Source organism: Vitis vinifera, chromosome 3, assembly GCF_030704535.1.
Source record: "Vitis vinifera cultivar Pinot Noir 40024 chromosome 3, ASM3070453v1".
Taxonomy (NCBI): domain Eukaryota; kingdom Viridiplantae; phylum Streptophyta; class Magnoliopsida; order Vitales; family Vitaceae; genus Vitis; species Vitis vinifera.
Window position 1 is genome coordinate 8,788,507 of NC_081807.1, and position 14,749 is coordinate 8,803,255.

The following is a 14,749-nucleotide window of genomic DNA, read 5'->3' on the forward strand; positions in this document are numbered from 1 at the left end:
TCCCAATTAGATTTAGTTATTTCCCAACCCGTCCCAAACCCGGGGCGGGGCGGGGCGGGGCATTCCCGTCCCCGTTATAGGGTTAAAATTAAAATTAAAATCCCATCCCCGGCCTGTCCCTACCCGGGTATGTGTTTTCGGGGCGGGGCTGGGCTGGGCTGGGTTGGAATCCATAGCCTGCTATGCCTGCCCTGTACCTCACCCTTGTGATAAACAATCCAACCAACATGAGCAATGTCCATCAAAACAACTGAATCTTCCCAAGCATGACAGCATAAAATAGAAAAATCAAAATCTGAAATCACACCCACAGATCCAGCCCATATAACCAGTCAAGTTTCTACTTAGAAAAAAAATCCAAAACAAGAAAGGGAAAGCAAAACTAAAGAAATTAGACAAACTAATTCAAACTACCAAAACTAGTTGTTCTGTATTTGTCAGCACAGATAAATTGCCAATAAAAGGCTTGATGATGATGAACAAAAAACCAAATGCCCATTACAAGCTATTCAAATCCAGATTATTTCTGGAAGCAAGTTCAAGGAATAATACAAAAATTTATAAGTATGGCATCCACCTTAGCCTGTTTCTCAAACATTGATGTGGGCCTAAAACATTCATGTATAAACACCTCAGAAGCAGAAGCATCCACAGCTCCAGAAACATTGCTTTGGACAGATTGCGACACTGCACTTTGAATTATGCACCGATCAGTGTTCCCATTGAACTCCAAAGGCAACACAGATGATTCCATTCTTTCACAACAATGATTGACCTCAGAAGAACAATATGAAGTATCTCTACTTTAGTATGTGAGAAATAGGTGGATGAAAAACTTTGAATATCTAAGAGAGCTTTCAATGCAAGTTATACGTACTAGAAGAGCCTTGTTCAGAGGTCCTGCATATAAACAAGAGGAATTCATTGTTATAACCTTGAACAATCATAATAAACATGAAGAAAAATAGGAGACTTACATCAGCAAAATGCATAGATAATTTGGTAATAAACTAATTAGTTTTACAGACCCAAAACTTACAACCTATGGTAGGATTACAAATTCCCCAGTTCAGAAGAACAGTAGTTGGCACACATCTACACAGAATTCTTTATAGTCTCTAAGACTGCAATCTAAGTGAAGTTACTTGTAATAGGGTGGTAATCAGGTAGATAGGTAGATCCAACTGAGGATAAAAACCTATGATTTAGCATTCAAACAATATAAAAAGTGAAGCATGTTGCTGAAACCTAATAGAACAAAATGGAATCACTACAGAAGCAATAGTTCCTCCTGTAATCCTAATGGTAAGTAATGTGGAAGACAAGCTAATATATTATTTCTAAAGTACAGTCCAAATGTTGAAACCTTTGATTCAACATCCTTCATAATCTTTAGTCAAATAAAATTCCTCAATTGTTTCCACTGCATATAATTGGGACTTGATTTAACAAAATTATCATTCAAACAGTGTCAGAATAAAGGTTTAAAAAAACTAATTGGCTTTTATTCATGTCAGACTCTCAATAATAAATGACAATATCATCTTATTTAGTGAAAAAAAAAAACTAAATGACAACAACAATAAAGAAGGGAAGTTTCAAGTTTGAGTTCCAGTAGGAACAAAAAAAATGGTAAGTATCAAAAAAAGGGAAAAACAATATAACTTGACTGCTGAAATTTCAAGCAAGAAAGCACAAATGTTTATGAATAATACATGAAAAGTCAATAGTGCATTACACAAGACCAACATACTTGAGAGCCAATTCAGTGTGTTGAAGTTTGTAATAGAACACAGCAAGATCTCCATAACTCTTCATCGTGTCTGGATGATCAAGTCCTAGTTCTAGAAATAGTTTAACAGAACATTGAGAAAGACAACAAATTTATTATTCTATAATAGAGAAGATTCCATGAACACCAAGACAAAATGGACTCGTAATGGACCTGATTGAAGTCCCCCGTATGATACAAAACTACAACAAGGAGGCTGTAAGCTCCTGCTGTCATTCGATGGTAGGGACCACAAACTGCGACCAGCTTTGCTAGAGCCTGCAAAAACCACAAAAATACAAAAGGTAGCATATTAATTAATTTACCAATGAAGAGGACCATACAATGCTCCAATAGCTCCAGCAAGAGCAGTGTATACATCAACACCACTGCAAATACAGTGTCAGGTATATGATACAAGCTTTTAGGGCTTCTTTCATTGGTTGGGACCATTAGATGCCTACCTTGAAGAAAGATGTCGGGCTGCAGCTGTGGAGCAATTCATCTCATGTTCTGCATGCAGAATGAAAAGAATGTCTAGCACTCGAGCTAGTCGAGGATTGGGCTTGTAAGACCTATTGCTTCTGCAAATTTGCAAAGAGAGAATCCAATTAGATATCAAGATGCCCAAAAAAACCCCTAAAATGGAGCTCCCAGCAGCATTATACATACATGTATAAGGCATTTTTATTATGGCATGCCTCCCCAGGGATGGACATGGACAAAGTAGTAGCATGGAGGATATCTCTCAACCCCATCCCAAAATGAAACTGTTTCTTTACCATAACAAATTGGCTAGGGAATGAACTCGATTTATTTGTTCACTTCATTCTCTTTATAAGTGCATCATTGCCACCATGTGAAGCAAATGGAGCAAACATGGGCTACAAATGCTCCTATTTGGCTCTCAAATCCAGATATTTGGTATCTTTTTTTTTTTTTTCAAGATATCTCAATTCCAGCAACAGTTTCGTTAGATATCTTACAACTATCATCCCACTTTTTTCCAATCCAATTCCCCCATCGGCGCAAACCCCAGTAGACAAACTAGTAAAAGCAAATAATAAATTGTTGTGTCATTCTCCTGGGTGAGGGTGCATAGAGAGTGTCCTCTCCCTCGAAAGAATGCAACTTTTATCCATTTTTCCATATTGCAGTTTTCTTTGTTCCATGGTGTTCTGTGTGCTACATACATGATCATGGTATGATTGTCACTAATGCTCCTTCACAAAACAGAGCCATTGGTGAAATTTAATTTTATGGGTATGTATAAATGAAATTGCGAAGATTCTTAATAGCTGCAAATGACAAGGTTAGATTAAGTTTCCTTGGCTTATTCACCCAGAAGTCACAGAGCACAGCTCTGAAGTTCAGAAAACTAGAAAATTAAAGGATTCCACCATTTTTAAAACCTAAAGAAGAAAGCCTGAAATCTTACAAAAGATCTTGCCATCACCAATCTCTCCAGTCCTTGCCACCTCATTGATCTTGTCAATTACTGCTTCAACCTAAGATAGGAATGGAAAGATTTGAAGAGTGGTACAGCAATGGAAACAGTGTGAATCTTCTTGTTTATAAGGCCATTTAGACTGTTTTAGTTTTAAATATACCTGGTCTTTGCTCACCACAATCTCCATTTTAACTTTAGCAACAAATTTGTCCTCAGAAAATTCAGAGCCTGCAGCATGACAAACAAGAACAAAATAGTAAAGATAGCATAGGCACCAAAGAAGAGACTACCAAAGAAAGAGAAGGAAGAAATTGTAGAAAAATAAACTAAACCATGTATCAAATTTTCCCCTCCCCAAATTGAACCCAACACCCAAACCCTAGATCTTCAAAACCGAAAAAGGAAAAAAATTTTCATGTCACACAAACTGCATTTCTTTTCCATTTATTTGAATAGTTTTCAGCAACTAAGCCAAAGAGGAAAGGGGTTCATAGGTACGGTTATTCAACTTAGGTGGGTGGAAAGGGACAAGGAGGAATGGGGTATAGATATAAATTGTAATCAGCTATTTTTTCTATTATGCAATATCCAACACATGAAAAATGAAATACTTGACACCTCCACAAAGCAAGAACTTACCTGCCTGTCTTTCAGGCGAACCGCCTTGAGCACCAAAGCCTCGGACATCAGAAACAGTAACACCACGAATACCCATTTTCAGCAAAGCCTATAATTATTTTTTTTATTTACAAAAGGCCACAAATTAGAACCAGTATGTGAATCCACAACAACATAAGTATTCAAGTATTTATGTTGCACATCTTACAAGTAGCACTACCATAAAAGTAGTATGTAAGCATTTATGTTATACATTTGATTCTATTTCACTGTTTTGAATTGAGAGTTTAGTACATATGACACTTTGGAGGAGTTCATCATACAGAGAAGAAAACATGGTCATATATAGTAAGAAGTCACTAACTGCAGATTTTTTCTTTTTCCACAAAGATACTGCATATGAGTGTTTAGGTTGATTCCCATTCCCTAACAAATAATAGGACAATCTGCAGCATGAAATTTTGAAATAACAAACAATTGAACAATCTGCAGTATCTCTTGGGACAAAAATTCGGAGTACTCATGCAACTTTGAAATCGAGCAAAGTTCTACAAACTAATAGCCAGGGAACAATTCTAGTTTATTCAGCCTGGAATAGGATCCTCCTAAATTAGAGACAAAGAGAATTCCCCAAATTCTACCTGTATATAAATAAGTGAGGACCAAAGATATCAAACAAAACATACAATGAATCTAGGATATATAAGAAGTTCTCTGAGTAAGAAAAACTGCTGGAAGGGAGAATTGGAGGTCTTCCTGCCATCCTCAAATAAGCTGCTGCTGCAATTGTGGGTGCCTGAAAAATATAGCAACAACTTTTGTTTAAATATTGGCATGCAACAAAAATAATTAACCTCCAAATCTTTACATGTAGGTCTGCTATATTTATAAATGTATGGACATGAAGTACAAAACTAAAGTTTAACAGCAGGATCCTGATTCAACCAGTTTAATATACTAAGAGAAATTTAAAAGAAAAGAAAGAAAAGGAAATAAACAAAACCTTCCCAAGTACGCGTGCTATTTGTTTACCAGTAGTTCGATTTACCATCACATTTACTAGTGCATCTTGGACGATGCGTTCAGACTCAGCATCCAGTGTACTTGTTGCTTCATCAAGAAGAAGGATTCGTGAGTTCTTCAAAATGGCTCTTGCAATTGCAATTTTTTGCTTCTGTCCCCCAGATAGCTGAGTTCCATGTTCACCCACCATTGTGTCAAGCCCCTGTATACACACCACAACCATTCCAAATATTGCAAGCCTTTATAAGGAAAGAAGAATTGTTTCTCTATTTAACAAACAGAAGATTTGTAACTTTTTCTAGCATGCTGAATATGAAGGAATTTCACCATAATAAAAGGAGAAAGAAAGAAAATAGGCTTACCTTGGGCAGTTTGACAACCTACTATATATCTTTGTGAGAGGGAGAGGGTGCTTACTTAGCATGAAACAGGAGACTATCCTACTATATATCCATCCACAAAGAGAGAGATCTCCACCCAAATGCCCCAAAAGATCAACCATAGCTCAGCTGCACCCCCAGCCAAGATGGGTGATTATCAGGGTTGAGCTGCAATCATCCAAAGGAACTGACTGGCTGCAACCTAGCGTCTCATCTATAACATTTCCTTACAAGGACTCTACCTTGCAAGTCTTGAACTTGATTGTAAAGAATGTGGTTCTTAGTTACAACCATGGTAATTAACATCATAGAAGACATGCCAAAATATAATATCCAAAATTAAAATAAATCCATAAGCTTAACAACATTGAAAAAAAATAAAAAAAAAAAGACATTACAAAGAAATTGTTAGCAAAAAAGAAAGAAAAAATGTCTCTAACATCATCTTAAGTAAAAAATCTAAAGTACAAGTAAATCATCATTTTCATCCATCATTGTGAGTTGGGGTTGTGAGTCATGAATTGATGAATCACCTAGTAAAAAAAAAACACCAAAAAAATTATTAGAAAACTTTACTAAATATTTTAATAAAAAACAATTCATAAAATTGATAATTATGTAAATCGGTTACCTTCCTTTTCCTTCCATAACCAACTTTGAGCACACATTAAGGCCTCCAAAGTATCTGGATGAAGCCTACTGCGATGTTTTGATACCACCCTACCACCCGTGCTAAAGGCTGACTCAGATGCAACTGTAGATACCAGAATAGCATAGATATCACGAACAATCATCTGCAAAGTCGGATACTTTATACCATTTGTCTTCCACCAACTTAAAACATCAAAATTTGAATTCCTTGGCAGAATAGACTCCTCTAAGTAATAATCTAACTCCGACTTCGTATGACTTTCTCCAATGGTACTATGAACAAATAAGTCAAACTTTGAAAGAGGATCTTGTTCATTATAGTTTAACTCCAAAAGAGTTGAACCTGATGAAGTACCATAGGATGAAGTTTTTTGCCCCAAATTAGATTTTGATTGATACTCAGAAAGCAACTCATAACACATTCCACGGATTTTTTCTATCTCATTTGAAGCTTCAGACCCATACATTAGTGGAAAGTAAAACTCTAAAATCTTTATCTTGTATCTTGGGTCAAATATAGCTGCTATTGCCATCACAATATGACACCCACTCCAATACTTGTCAAACTTTTGCAACATACTTGATGCCATCGTTTTCACAACATCATTTGAGCATATCAACCAATCATACAATGCCTCTTTGATTTCGCACACTTTGATGAAGAAAGTATTTGCAGTGGGATAATTTCGTCCTGAGAACAACTCTGTTATGTTGTAAAACAATTTCAATCTTCCACATATTTCCTTTGCCATATTCCATTCTTCCTCTGTTGGCACAACCATGTAGTATTTTTCACGTTGCTTCAAACGTGGGAACACATCTTTATATGTTATAGCAATTGATAACATCAAGTATGTGGAATTCCATCGTGTCTTACAATCAAGACTTAACTTCTTATTGCATGGAATACGCAATTGGCGAGCTACATCTTCAAACTTTTCCATTCTTGATGGGGTTGCTGACCAATATGCAACACTCTCACGAATTTTTTCAATTTCTACTTCAATGACATCCAAACCTTCCTTAACAATTAAGTTCAACACATGTGCCGCACATCGCATGTGGAAAATTTTTCCATTCAATAAGAGTGAATCACTCAAACATAATTTCTCCACCAAGATATTGATCATTCCGTCATTACTTGAGCAATTATCAACAGTGACTGCAGAAACTTTTCTATCCATATTCCAATCCAACAAGAAATCCATTAATACATCTGAAAGAACTTCTTTTGTGTGTGGAGGAGGCACATAAACAAACCTAAATTAAGAATAAAAAATATCATTAACACAAACAATATCATTAAAGGATCAAATAAAAAAACACTTTGGAAGTTAAAAAAAAATAACATAACTAACCTTACAATATGATGGTGTAGTAACCAAGACTCATCAATGTAATGTACAGTGATAGCCATGTAGCCTTTCTTTTGATTTGATGTCCACATATCAGTTGTGATAGCAACTCTACTTTGAAGTTTCTCTAAGTAGCTAATCATCTTATCTTTCTCAACCTCATAAATCTTCATTATATCACCCTTAATCGTATTGCGGGAAACCATCTTAAACAAGGGTTGGAGACTAGTAGCAAAATCTTTAAACCCCACATGGTCAACGATTGAAAGTGGGTACTCATGCAATATAATTGCACGTGCAAGCTTCTCTCTTGACATTTCTTGATCAAAGGTAAAACCACCAATTTGAACTTTTCCATGACCTTTTCTCTCTACTGCCAATAATTGTTGCCTAATATCAACATTTCTTCGTTTCATGCACCTATCTATGTGTACATGTAAGTGTTTTGTCCCATTCTTGCTATTGACCTTAAGCTTTCCCTTACAATGCTTACAAATAGCATAATCTTGTCCATCTTCTATGATTTTATCAAAATCATTCCAAACAACCGAAGTCAACTTTCTTCTTTTAGATACCAAGGTTCCATCAGTAGTTGAAGTACTGCCTGTAATTGGAGTTGAACCCGCACTTGGCATGGAAAAGTTTTCCCCTTCTTCTGATGTCATTTTTCTTAATGAACAAATAAAGTCTATAAGTAAAACATTCAAACCTAAATTAATAACCTAAAGCTTGGATAGGGCTTGAAGCAAGAGTTTAAAAGGCAAGATTGTATTTAGGTTAACCTCCAAGAATTGCAAGATGTCAACATAGTTTCCATTAATAGGAAAATAAATGTAATAGAAAAGCATCGAGGGCAGTGCAACCGAAAGACACATGCAATTTATATGGACAGCCCACAGCAAGTGAGAAGAAAATAAGAAGAAAATAAAAAAAACAGAAAACAAAGTAAAACAAAAGCAAACAAAGAATATTCTAAAAAGTAATAACCAGAAAGCAAAACAAAACCTTGAAATTAGGAATATTTAACCAATATCAAAACTATTAACGGACAAAATTTGAAAATCAAATTCTCTAAAGACAAAAGAATTTTACGGAAGAATAATTCTATATTGAATGGCACAATATGGAGACCACTAGCACAAAACACATACAGCTGAAAAATATTGAATAGGATTTAACATGGAAGCAAAAGTGGCAGTTTCATAAAAATTAAACAAGGGCAAATGACTCATTTGTAATAGTTACTAGTAAAAAGCACATGAATATTAGTGTCATTAGATTGTATCTTAGTGTGATACGCACTAGAAATGGGTTCATTGATGGAATGCATAGTACATGTTCAGAGGGAAAAGAAGCACTAGTTAGAGAAATTTAACTTAATCAAACCCAAACAAGGTAGAGTTGAGACTAAAATGGTCTTACAACCAACCCTCTTTGACATATCCCAATTAAGTTAAATATTCAATGGAGTACCCCCAAAAATTGAAGAGGGAGAAGGATGAATAGAAATCTATCAAATACCAAATGTATTCTAAGGTCCTCCATTTATCCAAAAAAAGATTCTCACATTCCCCTCCCTCCAAACCATCCAAAAAAATGCAAGATAAACTATACACCGAAGTTCCCTTTATCTAGAAGTTCCCAGCATCTTTATTATTTATTTATTTTTTCCTTCCTAATTTGACCTTCAACCCAGCAGCAGCCTAAAAAGGGAAGACAAAACGTCTGAGCTATCCCAGCTACTCAATCTCTACACCGAAAAAAAAAAGGTTGTGATGTCATCAGCATATAATACACGTGAGGTAACACTCACCCCTTGGTCTCATAAAAGCCAACCCAGCAGAGATGTGTGCCCCCATCCAACCAAGAACACACACACAAAAACAAAAACAAAAAAAAAAAAAAAAAAAAAAAAGCGCAAAAAGACTGTTATAAATTTACTTCTTGTTTTCTAGTTCTTATCCATACCAGCATGCCATCAGTATGTTCAGTTGCCTATTATTAACATTTATTAAATGTGCAAAGCCTGAAAGTAACAATGTACTTGCACTAGGATTATTTAGACAAAACACCAACAGATTCAGACATAGCTCTCTCTAAGAATCACTTTCATTGATTTTGTCCTGTAAGTTTAAGTTTCCGTTGGTACCTACAACATGTCCCTCAATTTGTTATGTAGCCCACAATGTGGTTTCAATTTACTTTGTGTTTTCTAGTCCTTATCCATACTGGTAGCATATACTATATTTCTATGTGTCCCAGTTCTCTGTTCCCTCCTATTTTCCCTCAAATTCTTCAATAAATCAAACATTCTTTAACCCAAGCCTTTCAAGTTCCCAATACCTTCCATGCAGTAGGTAATACTTTACCGTCCAACATAGCAGCATGCCATCAGTATGTTCAGTGGCCTATTATAACATTTGTTAAATGTGCAAAGCTTGGAAGTAACAATGTACTTGCACTACAATGTTAACCAATTTAGACAAAACACCAACAGATTCAGAGGCTAAAAAAATACAACTATGTCCTAAATTTTTTTTACAAATTACTGACAAATCCAGGGACGTTAATTACTAACAAAGAGTTCAAATGATCAGATTGCTGCCAATCAAGGCAACTATGCTTATTCAAAGCTATTCCAATCCACCCATAAAAGTTTATATTAGTTGCATCAAATTCCTAGCCATCAAATACCAACTTCAAAGTATATCTTCTCTCACACACATATATATAACATAATAATAACAATAAAGTAGAGTTAATGCCATTATTCCCCCAACATGCCACGATATAGCAAATAAGATTAAATCTTTGTTCTTCCTTCTTCTCCTCTGGAATTACAGGCATACGGTGTATACAGTTAATTAAATTAAAATTATAAAGCCAAATTACTTACCCAAACGAGCTTATGCCAATCTATCAGAAATTGAGAATTCCACATATCAACCTTGAAATCATGGATATTTTAGAATAAAAGAGGAATGATTTTTTCCACGTATGAAATTATAACACCAATCTCAATGAATATTTCAAATCATCCATCAGATGGTGCCACACCGTTTTCGGTCAAGACTTCAAATGATCCACTCCGAAAGATTGTATCCTCTTTTAAAGTCCAATCTGAAAGCATTCAATCAATAAAAAGAATGGTTCGTGTTGAAAGGGAAAAAGAGTAAACATTCAATCTGACAAGTTCATATAATCAATAAAAAAATTAAAAAAAAAGGTTTCGTATCAATAAAAAAGACTGCTTAGCCCCTATTAAGATTCGCAAGAAACGGATTCAAAACCCTAAATAGCAACCCGAAAACTAATAGAAAAAAAAATTCTTCAATAATCTAAAACTGGAAATGGAAAAATCCTAAATCTCGTATCTCTTGCCCGAATTAGAAACGGAATACAACACCAAATCAAGGCATCATTCAACCAAAAAATCAACAAAAAATCTTACCGGTTTGTAGATACGTGAAGATAATAGCTGTGATTCTTGATTTCTTGTGAATATGGGATAAACAAGGATGAATCGAGAGGAAATGGATTTTCGAATGGATTATCTGATGGATTTCTCCATTGAGTGGGAGGAAAAACCCTAGCGTCGACAGGAACGAGATCTAAGAGTCTAAGAGAAGAAGACCTAAAATGAGGAGAGGAAACTAATATTTATACGTGGGGGGTAAAATAGTAATTTCATATTCGGGGCGGGGCGGGGCGGGTCAAATTATAACTACACCCGACCCCGCCCCGAACCCGATTCGGGTTTTTAAATAAATCCTGAACCCGGCCCATCCCCGATTGGCATGTTCTTATACCCGTCCCAATAGGGGCGGGTCGGGGCGGGTGACCCGGGAAACCCGCGAAATTGCCATTCCCAGTATTATGCACATGATGGTGTTTGTATAATTCTTTTTAAGTATTTTTTTTTCCTTCCATTTTTCTTCCAATAACCAAAGAAAGGGAATTATTGATTTTAAGCATTTATTTTTCTTCTTAGTTTTTCTAAATAACCAAAAATAACAAATATGTGTATTTTCCTTTCTTTATCTTTTTCATCTTTCTCCTACTTTTCTATTCCCACATAGTTATGGAGATTTAATCATGAATAACATTACTCTTTTTTTTTTGTATTTTTAAGGAGACAAGCTCTACAGCCTAACACATACATACATGTATATTTGTACAAACAACCACAATCTGATATCTATATACTCCAAACTTCTCACCAAAATCCAAATTTTTAAATGACATTCGTTTTTTATTGGAAAGTTCTAAGATATATTATAAAAGAGTGAATGTCCTTTCTAATGAATTTCAGATTAAATGTAATGAAAATGTGTCATTGAATCTTAAGGTAGCAAGGATTTGAAGTTATTCCAAGAAATTAATATCACTTTACTTTATATACAACATAAAATCCTCTTAATATGTTTATACATTTATCTCAAAATATTTTTCCTTTCATAACTTTGTTATCTATGAAATTTATTTCTAATCTATTCAAAAATGTTCTAATAGAAGTGGAATTATGCATATGAATGATGTTGTTTGTCTAATTTTTTTAAAGTATTTTTTTCCTTCCATTTTTCTTTTAATAACCAAATAAAGGGAATTATTGATTTTAATAATTTATTTTACTTTCTTAGTTTTTCTAAATAAATAAAAACAAAAAGGATGTGTATTTTTCTTTCTTTATCATTTTCATTTTTTTTTCTTTTGACTTTTTTTGTTTCGGAGATTTAATCATGAATAACATTACTCTTTTATGTATTTTTAAGAAGACAAACTCTACACTCTAATACATACATACATGTATATTTGTAGAAACTACCACAATTTGCCTCCATGATCATCATTCATATATATAAACTTCTCACCAATATCCAAATGTTTGAATGATTTTTGTTTTTATATTGAAAATATTCTAAGATATCTTATAAAAGAGTGAATGTCCTTTCAAATGAATTTTTGATAAAAAGTAACAAAAATATGCGGTCGATTATGAAAGTTGTCAAGAAGTTGAAATCATTCCAAGATAGATCACTTTACTTTATATGCAACACGAAAACATCTCACAACGTGTTTTTACATTTATCTCAAAATATTTTTCCTTTCATAACTTTGTTATGATGAAATTTTTTCCAATATATTAAAAAATGTTCCCTTCCTTTTGAATAACATTGTATGATTTGAATGTGTATGATTCGCAAACTTGGGCTTGCTGCTTAGATATATATAAGTATTTGATTTTTCATATTAGGAAACACATGGCCTATGCTTAATGACACTAAGGTCAATTTGTTCTATACACGTGATGTATCCTATGTGACTAAAGAGTTCATCAATAGAGAAATGTCAACCAGGTAATCAATTGGAATTTCTCGTCATAAATACTGTGACAAACACGCAAAAGAACATGTTGACTTTTTACTTGCAAATGTAAATGCATGCTAATAAAAATTTTCAATAAAATTTTAGTGAAGAATTAAGACATTTGGTCAGTTTAAGAAGTAATTCAGAAAGTTAGTAGAGAGGTATCTTCTTCCTTTTTTAATAATGCCAACCAAGGAAACTTTAATTCACATAATGTTCATACTTTGAAAGGATTAAATTTTTCTAACTGCTAAATCAATTATTAATTGCATGTGATGAAAAAAAAATTAAATTGTGTGATTTAGTACTCTAAAGGCATAGGTTTGAGGCCACTATAAATACCTTGTCTCCTCCTCAAACCTTCACAATTACCCAAGCCAAAGAGAATAAGCCTTTTTGTTTTCTCTTTCATCCAACATTCTTTCTCCTATGCTTCTAGCTATGGTGAAGAAGCCAAGCAAGGGCCGCCAGAAGATCGAAATCTCAAAAATACCCAAGAAAAATCATCTACAAGTCACCTTCTCTAAAAGAAGGTCCGGGCTCTTCAAGAAAGCTAGTGAGCTTTGCACTCTCTGTGGGGCAAATGTGGCTATCATAGTTTTTTCCCCGGCAGGGAAGGTGTTCTCCTTTGGGCACCCCGATGTTGAGTCCATCGTCGATCGGTTCTTCACGTGCAACCCTATACCCGAACCCAATGGTCTTCACCTAATCGAAGCTCATCGGAATGCTAGTGTCCGTGAGCTCAACCTGCAACTCACACAAGTTCTTAATCAACTAGAAGCTGAGAAAAAGAGAGGAGAAATACTTAGCCAAATGAGAAGAGCAAGCCAAACTCAATGCTGGTGGGAAGCCCCCATCAACGAGCTGAGTATGCCAGAGCTTGAACAGCTGAAGGTTTCCATGGAGGAACTAAAGAAGGTCGTACTGAGTCAAGGTGACAAGCTTTTGATGGAGGCTGCTAATCCTTCGCCTTTCTACATGATCAATGGTAGCTCTGCAATGGTTGATCACTTCGAGATTGAGAGGAAACCTAGTGAGATTCATGGTAATGTTCATAATTTTGGTTATGGACAGGGGTTCTTCTGAATCATTTTGTCTTGGATGTTTCTGCCTGGCAACTCCCTAGCTAGTTAATAATATTCCTATTTATTTATAGTTTTTACTTTTCAGTTATGACTGAAAATGTATATATAATATAATAAATTTCCATTTAATGTTGAGCTTTAATATCTAAGTGATCATATCATATATATATATGTGTTATCTTATGGGAATATACTATTGTCTATTGAAGGAGAATTGGAATACGAGACATCCTTTTTACCATATTGAGAAGATAACATGATACAATCATTCATTTATATTTTATTTTCTCATCTAATTGATCATATAAAAAAAAATAATAAAATAATAAATTCTTTCATTAAAAATTGATTTATCTAATATTTAGGTAATGTTTGCTTTTTTTAACTTGATTCTAAATAAAACTTAAAACTAAATAGTATTTAATAGTAATTAAGTTATTTTTTTAATATTTTATTTATATTAAGTATTATTAAGAAGTAAAAAAAAAAAAAACTTCCTTTTAGCATTCAAAAAAACTTAAATATTTTAACTTTTCCTATTTAATAAAAAAAATAAAGAATTAAGTTATAAGTTAACAAAAAATAGAAAAACAAATAATCCAAAATATGAAATCAAATTGTTTTTAACAAAAAGTTAAAAAAGACAAAAACCACCTTAGATAATTTCTTTATTATTTTCAAAGTTAGATGATTGTTTGCTTACTTTTAAGCTTTAAAATAGAAAAATGTGTGATTGTACCTCATCGTAATCCAATCACTTTTGCTTGAAGACTATATCAAAATTCTTTGCACAAATACATTAAACGATCTTAACAAAAATAATAATAATAATAATATAATTAATAATAATAATAATTATTATTATTATTATTATTATTATTATTATGACAAATCAAAACTTTTGTTCATGCTCCCGTGAATTAGCAGGAAGTTTTTGATGATCACAAAATTAATAACAATAAGGATGGTTGACTTTTCCTTGTCTGAAATGCTTTTTCTACAGATAATGTTATATATTCTCTATTAATCATTTTAATTCCCATTTAATT

The 14,749-nt window shown here is 33.9% G+C and overlaps 2 protein-coding genes and 1 long non-coding RNA gene across 3 annotated transcripts; 1 reads left to right on the forward strand and 2 right to left on the reverse strand.

Annotated features, from left to right (window-relative positions):
- Nucleotides 1-3,016: 3,016 nt before the first annotated feature.
- On the reverse strand, nt 3,017-8,111 carry LOC100260017 (putative AC transposase). The gene is made up of 6 exons (XM_010649711.3): nt 7,252-8,111; nt 5,874-7,153; nt 4,843-5,775; nt 3,861-4,635; nt 3,382-3,449; nt 3,017-3,279 (listed from the first exon to the last, which is right to left on the reverse strand). Exons 1-3 carry the CDS (start codon nt 7,911-7,913, stop codon nt 5,702-5,704), a joined length of 2,016 nt encoding a protein of 671 aa, XP_010648013.2. The 5' UTR covers nt 7,914-8,111; the 3' UTR covers nt 3,017-3,279; nt 3,382-3,449; nt 3,861-4,635; nt 4,843-5,701.
- Nucleotides 8,112-10,144: 2,033 nt separating this feature from the next.
- LOC132253564 (uncharacterized) lies at nt 10,145-10,852 on the reverse strand. The gene is made up of 2 exons (XR_009465402.1): nt 10,700-10,852; nt 10,145-10,368 (listed from the first exon to the last, which is right to left on the reverse strand). It is a non-coding gene; the product is annotated as an uncharacterized LOC132253564 (long non-coding RNA).
- A 2,204-nt stretch (nt 10,853-13,056) lies between these two features.
- LOC100242931 (agamous-like MADS-box protein AGL62) lies at nt 13,057-13,701 on the forward strand. Its single transcript, XM_002270928.1, has one exon. It carries the CDS (start codon nt 13,057-13,059, stop codon nt 13,699-13,701), a length of 645 nt encoding a protein of 214 aa, XP_002270964.1.
- The last annotated feature ends 1,048 nt before the right edge of the window (nt 13,702-14,749 follow it).